This window comes from Lichenostomus cassidix, chromosome 1, assembly GCF_008360975.1.
Source record: "Lichenostomus cassidix isolate B80296 chromosome 1, HeHo_3.0, whole genome shotgun sequence".
Taxonomy (NCBI): domain Eukaryota; kingdom Metazoa; phylum Chordata; class Aves; order Passeriformes; family Meliphagidae; genus Lichenostomus; species Lichenostomus cassidix.
Window position 1 is genome coordinate 23,704,359 of NC_139479.1, and position 16,973 is coordinate 23,721,331.

Genomic DNA, 16,973 nt, shown 5'->3' on the forward strand with positions numbered 1-16,973 from the left:
AATGGGTAGCCAGAATGATTTTTCCATGAAAACTACCACTACTACAGTGCCACTGCACAATTGGAGCATCTGAGCTGGCTGCTGAGAGAAGTGGAAACCTCAAATCTCTTTCTCAAGCTGAGATCTTCACGCTTACACCTAATTGTGACATAAAGGCCATTTATGGTGTTCTTTTTCTTCAGGAAAGGAATACATTTAGTCTTACTTTAGAAAAATATTCTGATTGACATCCATTTCCTTATGGCCTTTCTTTTGAGAGTAAAAGATCCCATCTTTCCTGTGTTTTTGTACAAAGTTACAATACTGTAAGTGATTTTATTTCAGCTCTGTACCTATGCATACATGCCTAGGGAAGAAATATTTGAGTATATCAGTGTGTCATGTCATTACGAATTTGAGATTACATTTAGACTAGCTCAATGTTCCAAATAGTATCTGTTCATTTTAAAGACAAAAAGCTCTCTGATGCCATTCAATGCTTCATTCTCCAGTTCACAAAATGCACTCAGATACCTAGTTAGTTAGTCTTTTTTTTTCTTTATGAAAACTGTTTAGTATGTGTTGGATGATTCTCATATTGTGGGGTATATTACCTTCTTCCACAAACATTATCTGTGTGAAACTGTTTAGATAAACCAATGTTTGAATCATAAAACCTATCTTAATCTTCACACACAATCAGGTGGCTACCATGGTGTTTATACATTATATGTACTGTTTACACATGATATGTTTATATATTCTATGCACCACTGTTTTTCTGTTGTAATCCATATAATATTTACCCTTTTAAGACCTGCATGGAACAACACATATGTTCAATTGTTATTAAGTGGGGAGGTCACCCCACTGTCTTTATTTAGTGGGGTTGCAAAACACCAAAAAACATTTAGTGGGGTTGCAAAAAACATTTAGTGGGGTTGCAAAATAAGTGAAAAAGGCAATACAATTTTTCAGTCCTTAAGTAAACACTGCTAGTCTTAGAGGGTGTAGAGATCACACAAATTCTTATTGTTAGAAACAGGATGTAAATACACTTAGAGTAAAATGTACCTTCATTCCAGGAGGTCCTGGGGGTCCCTGTGAAAAAAACAGACATATTTGTTGTTATCGCACCTCAATGTTGTATATATTACATCTTAAACTCTATACAATTTCCTATAGTTATACTTGCATTTCAAGAGTCAGGGTTGAAAAAAGTGAATCAAGCAGGAGAGAATCTACTTACTATACTTCCAGTGAGTCCTGGTAAACCTGGGGGACCTACTGGACCTCTTTCACCCTAAGAGGGACAGAGAAATTGGTTTGTTTAGGGAACATATGCCTGAAGGCCTTTTTTATTTCAACACAGAGATGTTGTTAGAAACATATGTAAATGTCACCTTTGTGCCATTACATCCTGGAATGCCAGGTGGACCAGGAGGGCCATCTTGTCCAGGAATGCCCTACACAAAAAGAAAGTAAAGAAATTAGCAATATTAATAATAGTCCAGGTCAGATACCGTGATTAAAACTTCGAGGTTCTTTGTAAAAACACATATATTTCATACATACAGGAAGGCCTGGGTTTCCTGGAAAGCCTGATACTCCTGGGGGGCCCTGCAATTGAGAAAAACACAAACTGAAATGACAAATCCACAAAACAGCACGGACAAGCTGCAGCCCAAGCTACATATCCAGTGATGACAGCAAAAACAAGTAGTATTCAAACTTCCTTGACAAAATAGCTCTAATCTTCAAAACCTCTCAAATATCTCACCTTACTAATCAATAACTGAAAGCAGCCTTCTATATTTCTTTAACTTTTTAAGCAGTAGGAACTAGATCAGAGCCTCATGTAAAGATAAAAGGGAATGCACAGGTGTTGCCTTCTCACAATCATCTTTCCCAAAATGAAATTTACTACAGGCATCTCTTCATAGCAGAAGATGATGTTAACACACCGTAAAGGCGCTTCTCTGCCTTTCATACTCGTCAGTGTATCAATTCATTCTTACTATCAAAAACCCTACCAGGCTGAGATGATTCTTTCTCCTTGAACAGCTTTTCAGTGTAATGAATCAGGCATTTAAGTCGGCACATCATTTTCATCCTATCATCTTACTTATCCATGCAGCATTTCCTAAGACATGTATTATGAAGCAGAAAAGATGTATGGGAATCCTGAGCTCAGCTAGTGTATTTGCATCTTTCAAAACTTTGTAATTGGTAAAATACATTTTACTTGCACTGTAGCAAACAAATACATTTACTAGGAGTTGCAAATTTACATTTACACTCCAGATACCCCAGGGTATCATGAACAACATGGACTGAAATAAGTATTTCTTGATCTAGCAGAATAGCCTCTCTGTAACACCTCATAAACTGCACCTACTTCAGTAAATTCTATTTGCTGCAGCAACGGCAGGCAAATGGAGAACAAAACTGAGATGGCATTTTGGCTGTCTGTGAGCAACGGTACAGCTGAAAATGTATGCATCATTATTGGCCAAGTCATTTGAATCCTCTTTCATCATGACATTATGAAACGTGAAAATGCTCAGAAAGAGCTTGGCACCTCACAAAACCCCAAAAGGCATGGCCCTGGCTAATATAATATGCTAAAAGAAGTGCTATATAAGTGTCCCATTAAACATACATATTCAGAGCCTCTTGCAGCAAAGTCAAGGAATCTTTGTCCCTGGCTTTAATTTGCTCTGTATCTTGTGCACATTTTTAGCACATATGTGCTCATGAGTGTGTCAACTTCTCTGCTGGAGTGCTTCAAGGTTAGATGGCAAATACAAAGGAGAATTTTGCAAGAGGAAATAAGGTTGGTTCATACTGAAGCTGGAAAAAAGCCTTTTGGTATGTCAGAAAGATATCAAAGGCCTATCAACAGTATATCAAAACCAGTGCTATTGATGCAGTGGTGAGTATGAGGTAAAAATGCAAATGAATAAATGAACTAGCTGCCCAATGCAGCAAGAATTTCAAATTTTGAAGAGAATTTTGAAATTATTGTGCGGCACAAGGGGATGTCATTCATCAACTCAGAGACTAACTTTCTCTTGCACTTGAAGGCAGCCATGGAGAGTTAAAGACCCAAAGATACCAGAACTGCAAGAAAGTAAGAGAGAACTCACTCTTGTTCCCTTTGTTCCTGGCAGTCCTGGTTCTCCAGTATCACCCTGAAAATGAAAAGAGATAGCTTTATCTTTTCTTGGGACAACAATTTAGGGAAATCGGATTGTTTTTAATACTAGAGCTTAAGTTCTTACCTTAAGTCCTGGTGGCCCAGGGGGACCTTCAGGTCCTTGCATTCCAGGAAACCCAATCACACCCTGTAGTCCTGGCAAGCCTCTTTCTCCCTGTGGCAGAAGAAAACTAATTAGCAACTACACAACTTAAAGCTACTTCTTCAAGTAACTCACATATCCCATTTCTGCATTCAAGAAACCTGTTCAGTGACAGCAAACAGTTCATGCTGGTACTTGAAAGAGGATTATTATAAATAAGGAAGTATTTCTGGTTCAATTATAGATTGGCAGGGGCTGAGCGTGGCATAATAGAAAAGCACTCTTTAAATGTTAATTAAACCTTTTTTTTTTTTTTCCTGGATAGCACTGCTCATAGCACATTTATACTCCTGGGAGCAGGAAGGTCACTTTCCCTCTAATACAACCTACCTGCATTCCTACAGAGATACTGCTAAATCCCAGTAGAAAATCTAACAGCCCAAATCAGCAACTAAATTTCTGAAAACCGCAAATATCATTGTTTAGTCAACTAGTGTGTGTACTCTTCTCATACACTATTCACAACAGCAGGTTTTGGAGAGCAGGCTTGTTACTTAGATTTCAGTTTCAGGGAGATTCAGAGACAGGGTGCTTTGAGATACAGGATCTTCCCAAGAAGCTGAACACACAGATTTAATGTGTCATCTTTTGGATTTTACTTTAATGCTGTATGGGACACCTGTGCTGTCTCTCTCCCTTCAACTCCAAGTGTATTTAAATCAGATAAATTTAGAGGCAGAAAACCTATCCACACTCTAGATCAATATTGCAACTATTATACACTCACTGTATTTGGACTCCCAGTGAAACCAAGAGGAACACTGTCTGAATAAAGGTTGCAGAATCTGCACCTAGGGAGAGGGGGAAAAACATGCATGTCCTGGAAACAGCAAATCAAGCAAATCAAAAGCCACTTGTTCCATGCAAGAAGTAACCAGAGTTGTCCTTTCACGATGTGATGTGATGTGAAACAGCAGAAACACATCATACTATCAAAAACTGTGGAAATATTGGATGAATAAAAAGTTAATGTGAAACTGCAAAAAGGAGGAAGTTTTACAAGTTTGGAAAACAGCTAAATATTCAAAATACAGCAATTTTTAAAGAATAGCAACAAGAAAATAAAATCAACAAAGTTTAAAACAATAAAGGGACACTACAAAGACTTAAGGATTTTCAGCAAAACAGTGAGAGATGAAATTGCTATTTGTAATTAAGATTTCAGGCTGGTGATTAACAATGAACTTTTCTCCTGTTTGCTTAGAGCAAAGATTCCCAGAAATATGCTGGCTACTTAGAGGTCAGCTGAGGACTGAGCACATATGAGAAAATCTGAGTCTTGGAGAGCTCATCTGTCCAGGAAGTATAACAGGCATCTTGAAAAGAAAAAGTTATGACGTGAAGGCAAAGGAAACTGAGTGATAACCAACAGACATGGTGCTATAGTGTCAGAAGACGAGAGGAACTGGAACATTTATGGAGTTACTGGGTTGATGTTGTTTTTAAGTTCCTTGTCCAGGATTTTGTTAAAATGAAGAGACAAGGGGGAAGAGGCATTATTGATGGGTACAAAGAGCAGGGCCAAAGAGGAAGGGAGAAAGAAAACTCTAAATGAGATGATAAGAGCATGAGAAAGTGAAATCAAAATAACATTCACTTATTAAAAAATCCTGCCAGAAACAATTATCCTGCTGCTTCTCCTCTCCTTCCTCCCACAAAAATAAATTTTTTCAATAAAGGAGTATTTTCTGAGGCAAATATTAAGTTTTTCTTTGAAGTGCTGAAATGGCATGATCTCCTCCATTTAATCCCCAATATTCTTGGTCATGGTTTGAGAATAAAGTTGGCTGGTAACCCAAATCTGAAGCAGTGTTTTAGACCAGAAAACAAAGCAAAACAAAGCAAACATCAGAGCAGCTGAAGAAATATGTTTCTAGGTCAGCTGTACGAAGTACAAAGTCCAAGTTCTAAAGTGACTAAAATTGTTTTGAAAAATATTTTAAGGAGGAACGTATCACGATGCAGGTCTCTGAATGAATGTTGAAATAATTAACCATCTGAAAGATATCTATAAAATTAAAGAAATTACATGAACACACACTTTGACTGGCTGTCACAAATGTGCTTCTACAAAATCAGTTGCTCTGTCATTCAGACCAAGATTTCACACTGAACTCTGGGCACTTGCTCTCATGCCCTGCTGTGAGATGGGCTAAGGAAGGAGGAGACACTCAAGTACATACTCCAGGGTCTTCCACTGGTGAAGGAATGTACAGCATGTGCAAATGAAAAGAAAACAATATTATTTTGACACCCACAGACAAATATGCCTCATGTGTAACATATGTGACTCACATCAGCTGTGTGTAACCTGGCTGATGCTTTCTGCACTCAGAAGTTCTGCCCCTGAGGATTTCACCACACTTTGAACCACTGCACCCTGCAACATGGGAAAATAGTCTTTCCTCCATTCTTAAGAAAAGTTGAAACTGAGGTTTACAGATCAAATTTTCACTTAATCTAAGGCTCCTTTAGATGATTCTGGACCTGTAAAAGAGCCTTAACATGCCTGTAAATCACTTACTAAGGGAACAACTGCTTCAGCTGGCCAAGGAGGTTACCTAAAGGCTTAAAATACATAAAAATTTACACTTCCAAGGCAGCTAGAGTAAATTCTCTTAAGGCTATCTTCAACCTCCCAGGCTGCCCTGTCTGAGGGGTAAAACAGCTGGAGGAGCAGAGTTGAGACCATAACAAGATACTTTGAGCTAAGATACATTTAGGTTTCCCTGGAAACATTTTTATTTTCCTGACTTGAACTGTTAGGCCAACAAGAAAAACAACTGGCTATTTGTTCAGAACTTCTGGACACCCAGTCAAGGTACTGGATGTTCCAAGGCTTGGAAAACATAACTCCTGAGCATGTGGAGGTCTGTACCATCCCAAACCCCATAGATCCATGATTTCTCTTACTGGAACTGAGCTCATCTTTTTGCTAGAGGGAAGTAAGCAAACAAAGGAGACTGCATGTGTGAGAGCTGCTGGATCCCTATCAGCATGCAACCTGCCACCTTGGCTGCTTATTCTAACAGGGAATAATGGACTTACACACTGTGAACACCTCTCCCTCTACTCTGCCTTCTCATTTGATTTTACTGCAAAGTAAGTTCAGGGTAAATTGTCCACACTAAGTATTGTGTAGGAAGTCCAAACTTCTGCAGTTTCAGGCTACACAATTAATGGGATTTATCTCCTCCATGCCACCCATGGGAACACAGAGAAGTTAGAGCAACCTATTCCACTCAGACCCAATAACAGACCTAGAGATGTGTCCTGGGTTCCAGTCCCTTTCTTTAGTCTAGATATCAGTCTGCCTCTCTGTACAACAGCCTTAGAAAACTAGAGGTGCCAACACCTGTAAGGACTAACAAACAAAGCTTTTACTTCAATACTCCTGTTTGAGTTACTACAAACTTCCATAATTTTTTTTAAATCAGTGACACTACATTAAATTACAGTAAACTTCTATCAGACTCAGAGTATCTACACTGAACAAGAGAGTACAGAAACCCTACCATCCTTAAACTGTAAAGTGATATGACTGAAGGGTATCCTAATGTCACTGAATAGATGAGACCCCAGAGATCACTAAGGTAACAACATTTATACTGCTGATTTCCTGCCTAAACTGGCTTACTTGGAACTTCAAGATAAGACAAAGCTATCACTTATTATGCTGTACAACACAGGCATAAGCACGTCCTGAAGATGTCTTGCATTGCAAGGAAACACTTGAGCTGCATCCTTTCCCCCCTTGCCTGCCTGTTCCTGTCTTCACTCAGTGTTCCAGCCAAACAGTCCAACAGTAAGTGCTTGTGCTACATTTATGCTGCAACTCATTAAGCACACACACTACATAAATTGGCAGGCACCAGGTCACCACTGCTACCCCACTTATTTTTTGCTCAGCACTGAGATTTCTAGCAGTGATGCATGAAGAGCATGAGACTCAGACTGCAAGGGTTATGTATTGTTCCAGTTCCAATATTCACAGCTGCAAAATCTTGGCAAGTAATACTGAAAGAGCTTCTGCTTCTTACAAATCAATTCATGAGACTCAAAAATTAAAACAGATGTAACCATGTCATCTGTACCTCTGCTGATTCAATGCAAGCTGTCAGAAAGCACAAAGGAGAACACATTACTCAGCTTACAAAAATGAATATTCTGCCGCTCAGCTGCTGAAGATGTGGAGGTTCTACATAAAAAGACAGTAAGTGCTCAGTCACCATTGCACTCATTTAATAAGCAAGATGTCTGTGTTCATTCAGCTTTTGTGAAATGTCTTTGCATTAAGTAGCTCAAATTATAATTGAATGGACTCCTAAACAGACACGAACCTGTTAAGAGCTTAACTGCATGGGCTGATGTTTTTTTCTGACACCTACCCTTCCAAATTAGCCATGAAATGCTCTTTGGCACATGGAACAACTGCAGATTGCTAAGCAAGAGAGTCACATAAAATAAGGAATTTCAGAAGATTCAGCTGTAATATATCAAGGGCTGAGGGGGAGGAAATAATCACCACCCTATTATAAATTATTTCCCCTCTTACTTTGTCTAGGGACTGTTGGACTGGAAGATTTTAGGCTTGAGTGACTGGTAACATCGATATAAATCAACTGCTTCCCAAAGTGTGGGCTCACAGGGTGTCTGTGTCTGTACAAATAAGATGTTCTCAGGCTCTCCAGAGATTTAGGCACACGGTGAATAACAATGTGCAGATCTGACCAAAGCCATTTGAAAGATGCTTCATTTGCCTCTGCCAGAGATACCCCAGCAGCTGAAGTGGCATGACAGACATGTGTCTGTCCTTCAGCTGAGAAAGCATAAAACTCAGTCTGAGGTAACGATGCCACAAGGCAGCTAAACTGATCTACCCAGCAAATGTGACTCTCCTCCTCCTCCTCCTTTTAAAGGGATGGTGCCACCTCACCCTTCTTTACACCACCTGATACGATTCCCTCAGCCTCCACTGCACCAGTTCAGCTCACTAAATTTACTCCCTTTTCTTTGGTGAGTGAGCTTGATTTGGCCTCTGTGAGCTGAGAGCTCCCCAGGTGGCCAGGCAGCTGCCAAGACCAATGCGAGGAGGACACAGCAATGCAGGACACCAGGTGGAAAGGCAGCAAGAGCAGTTTCTCACACCAGCGCAGTGGGGTTTGCTGGAGCTCATCCACCACAGATCCTCAGCTGTGCCTTTGCTGCAAGGGAAACTGAGCTGGGAGCCAACAAATCCTTGGCCTTGCCAGAGGGATATCTTCAGACCAATGTCACTGCTGACTCCAACATGTTATAAGCTCAGAATTCTTCTCCCAAAAGTGTGTGCTCTCCTGTTCCCAAAAGTTAATGTTCATTGAACTGAAATTCTACCAAGGGCTTATTTGGCAAAGAAATGCAACTGTTTCAAGATGAAAACTGGCAATGCTGTTTCCAAATGGAGAGAAGTAGGGCCTGACTCTCAACAGGAAAACCTGGCCTTCAAAACAGTCATCACACCTTGATCCTCCAGTGTGACCGCATAAAATCCTCAGCAATGGACAACAGCCTTGTAATGTGCTACATGGTTTCCACCCAGACTATCCCAAGCAACATGAGAGGTGAATGCAGGCTCTGTATTTGTTCCTTCAGCTAATGTAACTGTGAGCACTCAAGTGAATTGGCTCCAAGGTGTTAGACTAGTAATTACAGCACACAGTGGGAAACAGTATTGTGCGACCTAAGTAACACTCCCAAGTCCCAGTGTGTCTCTCCACACTTTTTAACATGTGTTAGAGAATTGTAATTGCCTCAGTGTTCCTCAGTGTTACATTACAGACACACGGAGGTGGAGAACACCCAATTCTTTATTTAAATAGTATTTCTAACCACCAGAGGGAGCACTGGCCCTGAATATATTTCAAGAATAAAATAAACACGTACAATAACTGTCATCCGTTTGTCCTCAGCTGCACTTACCATTTTCAGTATTTTACTGAAAGTGTGAAGTGGATATCAGTCAAGCAGAGTTATTGCTATATGCTTACAGGACATGTCCTCAAATGCACTGAGAATGTTTAACATTACAAAATTCCCACTGCACATTCTTCAGCAGAATCTATCTGTACTATAGCTATACAACTCTGGAGCCACACAAGTAACAAGTAATTAATTACACAAACATAACTCTGCAGACATGCAAAGAATCTGTGTAGGAGCTCTGTAAAGATCTTGGCTCACCCAGAAGTTTTGGGGCTGAGTTCCTGACAGTATGTAGAATGGAAGAGGAGTCTGAGGCAGAGAGAGGGGGGAGAGTCAGCAAAATCTGGATTCTTGTACTGCCAGGAAGCATCTGAAAGAACTCAGTCCCATGGAAACAAGAGTGCAGCATTTTTGGCATGACTAACAGAAGGAGCAGCCATGACAGTTTCACATCGCCTGCACAGCTCCAGTCAGGCTGCATGTGGACTGGATGAGGCCCTGAACATCATCAAGCACTACCAGGGCTGCTCTACATTATACTCAGACATGTACAACAACATAGAGCCACCCCAACAGCTGCTGGGGAACAGCACTCCCTTACTCAGGACCTCTCTGCCATGGTGTTCATTCTGCCATCTCCTTCTCCCTTTGTCCCTTCCTAGGGACCTTCACCTGTGGGTCTCCTTCAGTGCCACAGTCAAATGAGCTCTCAGGCTACATTTGGAGGGGAGGACTGGGAAGCACCTATTTATGGTGCAAAATCAAGTGCCACACTTGATTCATGTACATAGAGGTTCATATACAATGGGGCAGGCACCCTGATCACCAAATCTCACTCTGTTTTTTCATTCCCTGAATTACTCTTCCTACTCTTCCTATAATGAAAGTATCCTTTTTCAAGGATTATGAATTTACAGCACTGAGGAATCTGCATCTTGATACAAGATGAGCTCAAACCTCCAATAGTGACTCTATTGATAAAAACATTTAATTGGAGGACAGTTCAGGTTTAAGGTTCAGGGACTAAGCCTGGGCCTCTGCCTCCTCAATACTAAGGAAAGCTTAGACTAAAAGCATACTTCTGTGGCACCTCATGGCTGCACAGAACATTCCTCAGGAAGCTGCTAAGTGCTTCCCAGGAGTACAAAAATAGAAATAACAATCTTTGACTATCCTTTTCCCTACATATCAGTATCTATGTGCTTAGCTGGTGCTCAAGTGGGTGGATATACAGTGTGTCTCAAAAAGTGGGTGGATATACAGTGTGTCTCAAAGAAATTCAGAAGTTAAACAAGAGGTAAAATGAGTGAAGTAAAATCAACATTCAAAAACCAATCATGGCTATCATTTAATCGGTGTCAAGCAATTGGTTTCCTGTCAACATCATACAATTTCAGTTAAAATAGCTGTAAGAGCCCCTCCCTACATAATTTAACAAGTCTTCTTCATGTAATTCCTCTCCTTGTTCAACCCATAGTTTTTCCTCATTTTTCAAATGTAGCTGCCCAAAGTTCACTTAACAGGACTTCTTGGGCCATGTACACTCTTACCTTAAGCTCTCAATATTTCCTTATATTTGCATGTCTTTGGTTCACATATGCTTTTTGTGCTACTTCACTCCAGTGTAGATAAATGTTAGAGATCCAGAAGTAGCTGGGATGCTGAGGGGGCACATATTTTTTCACAGCATGACTGAGGGCATGATATATGAAGTACAAAATTACAAAATGAGAGAGCAGAAGACAACAGACAGCAACCAAACTTTATCTTCAACTGTGGAAATCTGCCTGCACAGAGTTCGGCAGTTTAACACCAAAGTATGTGGTTCATTGTCTTCATGTTTAAACCTCTCTTGATTAAAAAAAAAACCAAACCAAAAAAAAACCCCACCCACCCAACACAATAACACAGCTTATAATTTTTCAGGAGGAAGTCACACAAACCTTTCTAGAAAGGTACACATGAGGTTCTCCAATTTTATTTTATTTTTTAAATCTGTTATCACACATGGCTCAAGGAGCCTCTTCCCATCAGCTAGAGCCATTCAGGGGAAGAGAAGAACCTCAAAGAGCCATAAGGCAAGAGGATGTTTGAAGGACAAATGTGTTTGCACTGTAAAAAGAAAAAGGAAATTCTAGCACCTGCATACAGGTTGAATCAAAAGGGTGCTATATTTCCCACCCCTTCTAATCATCTGTTGAACACATTAGGTCTGAGTAACTCTTCCTTTGTTTTATTACACATTGTGTTAAATCACTTCCAGTGTTGAAGGTCCAAGAATATAAGGGGTAAAAATGCTCCACACCCTTCCTACTTCATTAATGAAAATTATTTAGCATTTGTTTGCATTTGGCATTGTTCAAAGGCTCACATTTAAAGATGAAACAGCAGGGAAAAAAGGTTCTTGAACTTTTCTGGGGTTTTTAACTTATTTTTGTTCAGATCCTAGACCAGGAATGAAATGTGACGTTACATGCAAGTTTTATTCTCTTGCCAAAGGTTTGTCATGGACATATTTACAGAAAATAATCTCTTCCATAAATAGTAAAAACATGGGCAGCTGGTCCTAGACAGTACAGACTGCAATAAAGTTCTCATAATGAGGCACCTCAGATCTTGAGGGTATGCAACAGACAGTACTATTTGAGACAGTGTGAGTCTAGCTGCCTTTTTGGGTCAGGTTGGAAATGACATTTCTAAAGTTTTAAACATTTTGGAAGTTCCATAAGAATAAAATATCTTTCCACAAAAGCTAGAGGAAATATTCTGGCTTCTGACTTTTAATCATGTAAATACCACAAGGCAGGTAATGTGCCTCAAAAATGTAAATCAGTGCTTCTTCACTTCAATCTCTCTTGACTCAACCAGACCCATGGTAAAACAGGCACGACAATATATATTTCTGCAATGTGTTCAGCCTAAGTCAAAAAAGTTAACAAAGATGCAATAATCATTAATGATAATGAAAATAAGTATCTTTCTCATTTTGACATTGTAGAGGATATCAGTGTGTCAAACGGAATTTGATGTATTGCTTAGCAGGTGGCTTTAACGTTTTTCTGACAAAAAAAGAAGGACAAGGACACATAAAGAGACCTGACAGAATAAACGACATCCGTGATGTCTGACTGCCATCCAGAGGACCCCGCGGGGAAGTGACACAGCCAGGCTCCTGGGACACTGCCAGCCCCACGGCACAGCCCTTCCCTCTCCTGCTCTTCTGGAAAGCTGATGGAGCCGAGTGACAGATAGCGGGCAAAGGCAGCTCTGCCATCTAAAGTTTATACTCTGGGGAGTTTCACAAACGCTATCTTTTCCCTTTTTTTGCTGAGTGAAACAGTATCACTCAGTTCTCCTGCCTTGGCGCTGATATAAATGCATTGCCTTTAATACCTGGAACTTCCTACAGAGATCCTTTCGTGGGAATTTCACGGGGCTGACTCACTGGATTTCCAGCCGCTATTTCCACACTCTCAGACAGAAAAGAAATTAGAGTTGAGGTGTTGCGATCACATCCTTAACTCACAAACCCAGTTAAAGGTGCTTCAATACAGATGGAGGTAGCACTGACTTCTCTGTTCACTGCTCGCTATAAGCCTTTGGTATTCTCCCTTTTTTTCACCTAACTACTGACTTTGGAGCCACAGGGCATTTTCGATTGCTCCTCTGTACTAGAGTCCCTCCCCTCCATCACCACCACTTAAAACCATTTCTTTTGCAGTTCTGCATCGTCTTTCAGCCTTTGCTCGGCATTCGAGCAAACCTAACAAAATTAAGGGTTACCAACCACCCTCAAGGCTTTTAGTATTCTGCTAACTAGCCATGAAATGCTTTTGTTCCATCTGTTTACAGTCAGGGAGAAAAGAGTGAGAGAACACCCCATTTGATGCTCATGACTGTGCTTGCTCACTCACTCAGCTCAGTACACTCTGCACACTGAACTTTGACACAAGCCTTGGTGAGAATTATTTTTGTTGGCATATCAATACATTTAAAAATGTTCCAGCTGAACTTCGGTGGAAGCTGTCACATGCTTTCTTTAAGAGCTACAAAATTTATGGGTGGGTTTTGCCATTCTAGTCACTCTTAAATAGTTTACGAGATATAAACATGATTTTCCAGACAGGAGTCAAAGTTTCTTTTCCCTTTGCTTTACCTTAATTTTGCTTTTCTTCTGTTGTTAATTATATAAGAGAGCACTTTATCTATTACTGAAAGCTAGTAATTATTTTCATAATTTAATTCAACTTTCTTTGCTATGCTATCTATAGTTCAATTAACTGTTCTGTAGCCCTTTCTCAGGTGTTGTAGTTACCGGAAAAAAAATGTACATCCTTTTCAATATCTCTTAAATATGGTTTCTCAACTGCTTTTGCTCCTTCTGTGATATTACATTTCTTTCTTGGCTAAACTAAAAATGTTCTTCAGCAGGTTAGAAAACTGCCTGTGTGACAAAGTACTCTGCTATCACTCCTTTAGCAGCTGCTTCAAGTTTCCTCTTTGAAAATCTCACTTTCATGCTGCTTCTTACTGTTCTGTCTACTTCCAGGCATATATGGTTACAAGTTTTGCTATTGCTTCTGCTGAAAGTAGTTTTGAGAACTTTGTATAAAATTTGGCTTTTTACCCTTCCTTAATGAAATCCAAACTTTGAGAAAATCCAGATCTGCTTCTCTGAAGGCCAACATCATATGGCCAGATGTTTTCAGTGACTAATCTAAGTTATGACCTCTCTCTGAAAGCATAGGTCTAAAATCTGAAATAAGAAGTAGCTGAGGGAAAGGGAGCAAACAACTAACTGCCATGAGGTATGAGAATTTAAAAAAAAATAAAACAAAAAAACAAAACACCCAACCTCCCAAACCACTTTTTGCTCTTGGCTAGAATGACAAGAAAGTGATTTAAGAAGATTACCATATTACTCTGGCTCCCTAGTGATAATTTTATATGCCCAGGTCACTTCTTGTGAATCTGCTATAGAGAAAATACAGAGACCGATTATTAAGTGCATCAAGTATTAAATTTTTCTGTGGAAACTGACACATCACAGAACAGTCTATTTTAATGTCGGTCCTGATTATGAGACTCCTAAGTTACACCCACAAAACCCTGTCAGCATCATAGAGTTTTAGTGGGCTATTAGACTGGTTACTGAAAAACTGCACATCAGAAGTTTTGTAATTATCTAGTCAGTAGATATTGACTCTGCATGGACATAATTTTAAATTTGGGAAGATTCCAAGCTGTATGCACAGGTATTGCACAGGCACTGGGCAGCTCTGCTTCATGAGCATGAGGATTCCAGAGAAGCAGAGATCTTACACCTTGTATCTTTTTGTATCTTTCTCTGATCTCCCACGGGGGAAACTTGACTGACTTTATTGGAGGCTCACACACTTCAGACCAAATTAAGGCCCTGCAATTCTTCAAGAAACCATAGCGAATGCATACACTAACAGCAGTTGTACAAATTTAAAATCAAGCCCTGTGAGCTTTATTCCATGAAGAGATGCCTGAGCTCATTGTGCCAACACCCTTATAATCAAAGATAATGCATCTAGCAAGCACTGCTTAAAAAGTCGTATTATGCCAAATGAAATACTACATTGCAAAAAACTTCAGAAGTCAGCTCTAAATATAAGCAAGTCCCACCACATATTACTACTGGGATATCTGCTTTTACAGCCCTCTTTCCATAGAGATAAATTCATCTGTGTAATCCACTGGTTTGTGTTAATCAAAGATACCCACTATACTGAGTGCAAAATATATCTTAATATAGAAAATGTTGCCAGAGACAATCGGGACCAATGCTTCCTGTAACTATTTAAAACTAAGAAAAGCTGATAATTTCAGATGCCCTTTCAGGCATGATTAGATGATTTCATGTTATCTATCAGCCCCTTCTAAACTGCAGGCACATTCTTGCCTCCCATATTGCCTAATATCCCTCTTTCTAACTTTATGGCCATCTCCAGAGTATATTATTTGGTTGTGGTTTCTTTAGTGTCATCAGTTCATGGTCTTTCCAACTCAGGCATAAACTGGTGCTCTACACAAAGTTCCTACAGCAGCCACTTAAACAGGAACACTGAGCAGTGCTTACTAAAACCAAGTATTGCCAATGGAAAGTGTTAAAAGAATCACATTCTTGATTTTAAGAAGTCTAATAAAGGTTGACTATGAAAAGCATAGATCTAATGATTACTGATTTGCTGCACTAAAGGAACTGACTTGTTGCCCTCTGCTATATTTTCAAGAAAACTCAAAGTACTTAACGGTGATCTTCCCACTGACTGCCAGGGCTGCTCTCCAATAAGGGGGTTTATAGTGTGTTAAATCATCAGAAATATTTCTGCTCTATCTTTTGATACCTAAAATGACAGAAAAACCCTTGAAAGTCCTCCCAGTCTGGTAAACCTTAAAAAAAAGGAAAAATACAAGGACACAGTTTACTGCAACAGTCAACTCTTCGTTACACAGAGCAAAGGGAGAAGCACCATCCCCTGCAGACAGCAAAACCATATGTGATTTTTAAGACTGTAGAAGTGTGCAGGAGAGAAAACACTGCTCTCTGCTCCAGTTGACTCCAGGACTCTCTGGGAACTCCAAATAAGTCCCACTGACTGCCAGTCTAAGTCAGAGCTACCCGGCTACCAGATCCAAAATACCTCAAGCAAAGCCAATTTATGATCTTCTGCAGCATGGTCAATCCACACAGGGGTGATGCACCCATCAAGGCAAACACAGAAGTAAAATTTATGTAGGTATAATAATAGAGATACAGTCTCAGAATTAGGCAAACAAATATATGCCAAAATAAAATTATTTTCTCAAGTTTTCCTACTCTCAAACAAAAAAAAAAAAAAAGTCAAAACCAGCAGTTACATTAAGAGTTAATTCTATTCTCATCTCCTATTTAGCAAAGACTTTAAAAAAAATTGCAATACTTCATGCTCAATGACAAAAGCATGTTTGATATTCTTGTTGACTTCAATTTTCAGAGGGTAATGCTGAGACAGTGAAATCATCACAAAATATTTATACTAAAGAATGAGGATTTATACTTCACTGCATTCTAACTGATAAGTCTGAGAAGATTAATCATTCTGCATTACTTACAGCAAGGTTCCAGTGTTGCCTCCATTTACACATGTTTCTGATACAGGGTAAAATCAGTGCAAATGGTCATGAATGAGAGATTGAACATTCTTGGAAAAAGTCAGTGCATGGAGAATTTTACTCATCTCTGTACAGTCTTTGTTCTGAATGGTAATTAAATGCTTAACATGTTTTTTTCTGCACACACTAATGGCAAGCACTTCTTATCTCGACAGCTGCTTGAAATTGTTCTCAAAATCTAGGTAGGCACAGAAGAGAAAACACAGCTTCAGTCTTCTTCTGAGTAGCTCAATAAAATGTAGGCAAGCATTCAAAACTCTAATCAGTTTAAATAGATCTCACACCTCAACAAAGTTTAAGAGACCAGTCAAGTTATTATGCAGAAAACCAAATAAAAAGCGTAGAAGGTAATAAATGAAGATGTTTTAGGCTAATCTCTCTAATGGAAAACAGTAAGGTACTATTTATTATTTTAGCAATATTATGTTTTTCTAAAACTTCTGTACCTTTTGTTTGGCAAATATGTGATACTTGACATTATATATCTTA

At 39.5% G+C, this 16,973-nt stretch overlaps 1 protein-coding gene across 2 annotated transcripts in view; it reads right to left on the reverse strand.

Annotated features, from left to right (window-relative positions):
- The window catches only part of COL4A1 (collagen type IV alpha 1 chain), a 120,347-nt gene that overhangs the window by 49,916 nt on the left and 53,458 nt on the right, over positions 1 to 16,973 (reverse strand). For both annotated transcript variants that reach the window (XM_085052877.1, XM_085052868.1), the window contains exons 3-8: positions 3,264 to 3,353; positions 3,129 to 3,173; positions 1,555 to 1,599; positions 1,383 to 1,445; positions 1,229 to 1,282; positions 1,054 to 1,080 (exon numbers count right to left, since the gene is read on the reverse strand). In XM_085052877.1, the coding sequence (XP_084909003.1) occupies positions 1,054 to 1,080; positions 1,229 to 1,282; positions 1,383 to 1,445; positions 1,555 to 1,599; positions 3,129 to 3,173; positions 3,264 to 3,353 (324 nt within the window). The remainder of the gene's footprint in view (positions 1 to 1,053; positions 1,081 to 1,228; positions 1,283 to 1,382; positions 1,446 to 1,554; positions 1,600 to 3,128; positions 3,174 to 3,263; positions 3,354 to 16,973) is intronic.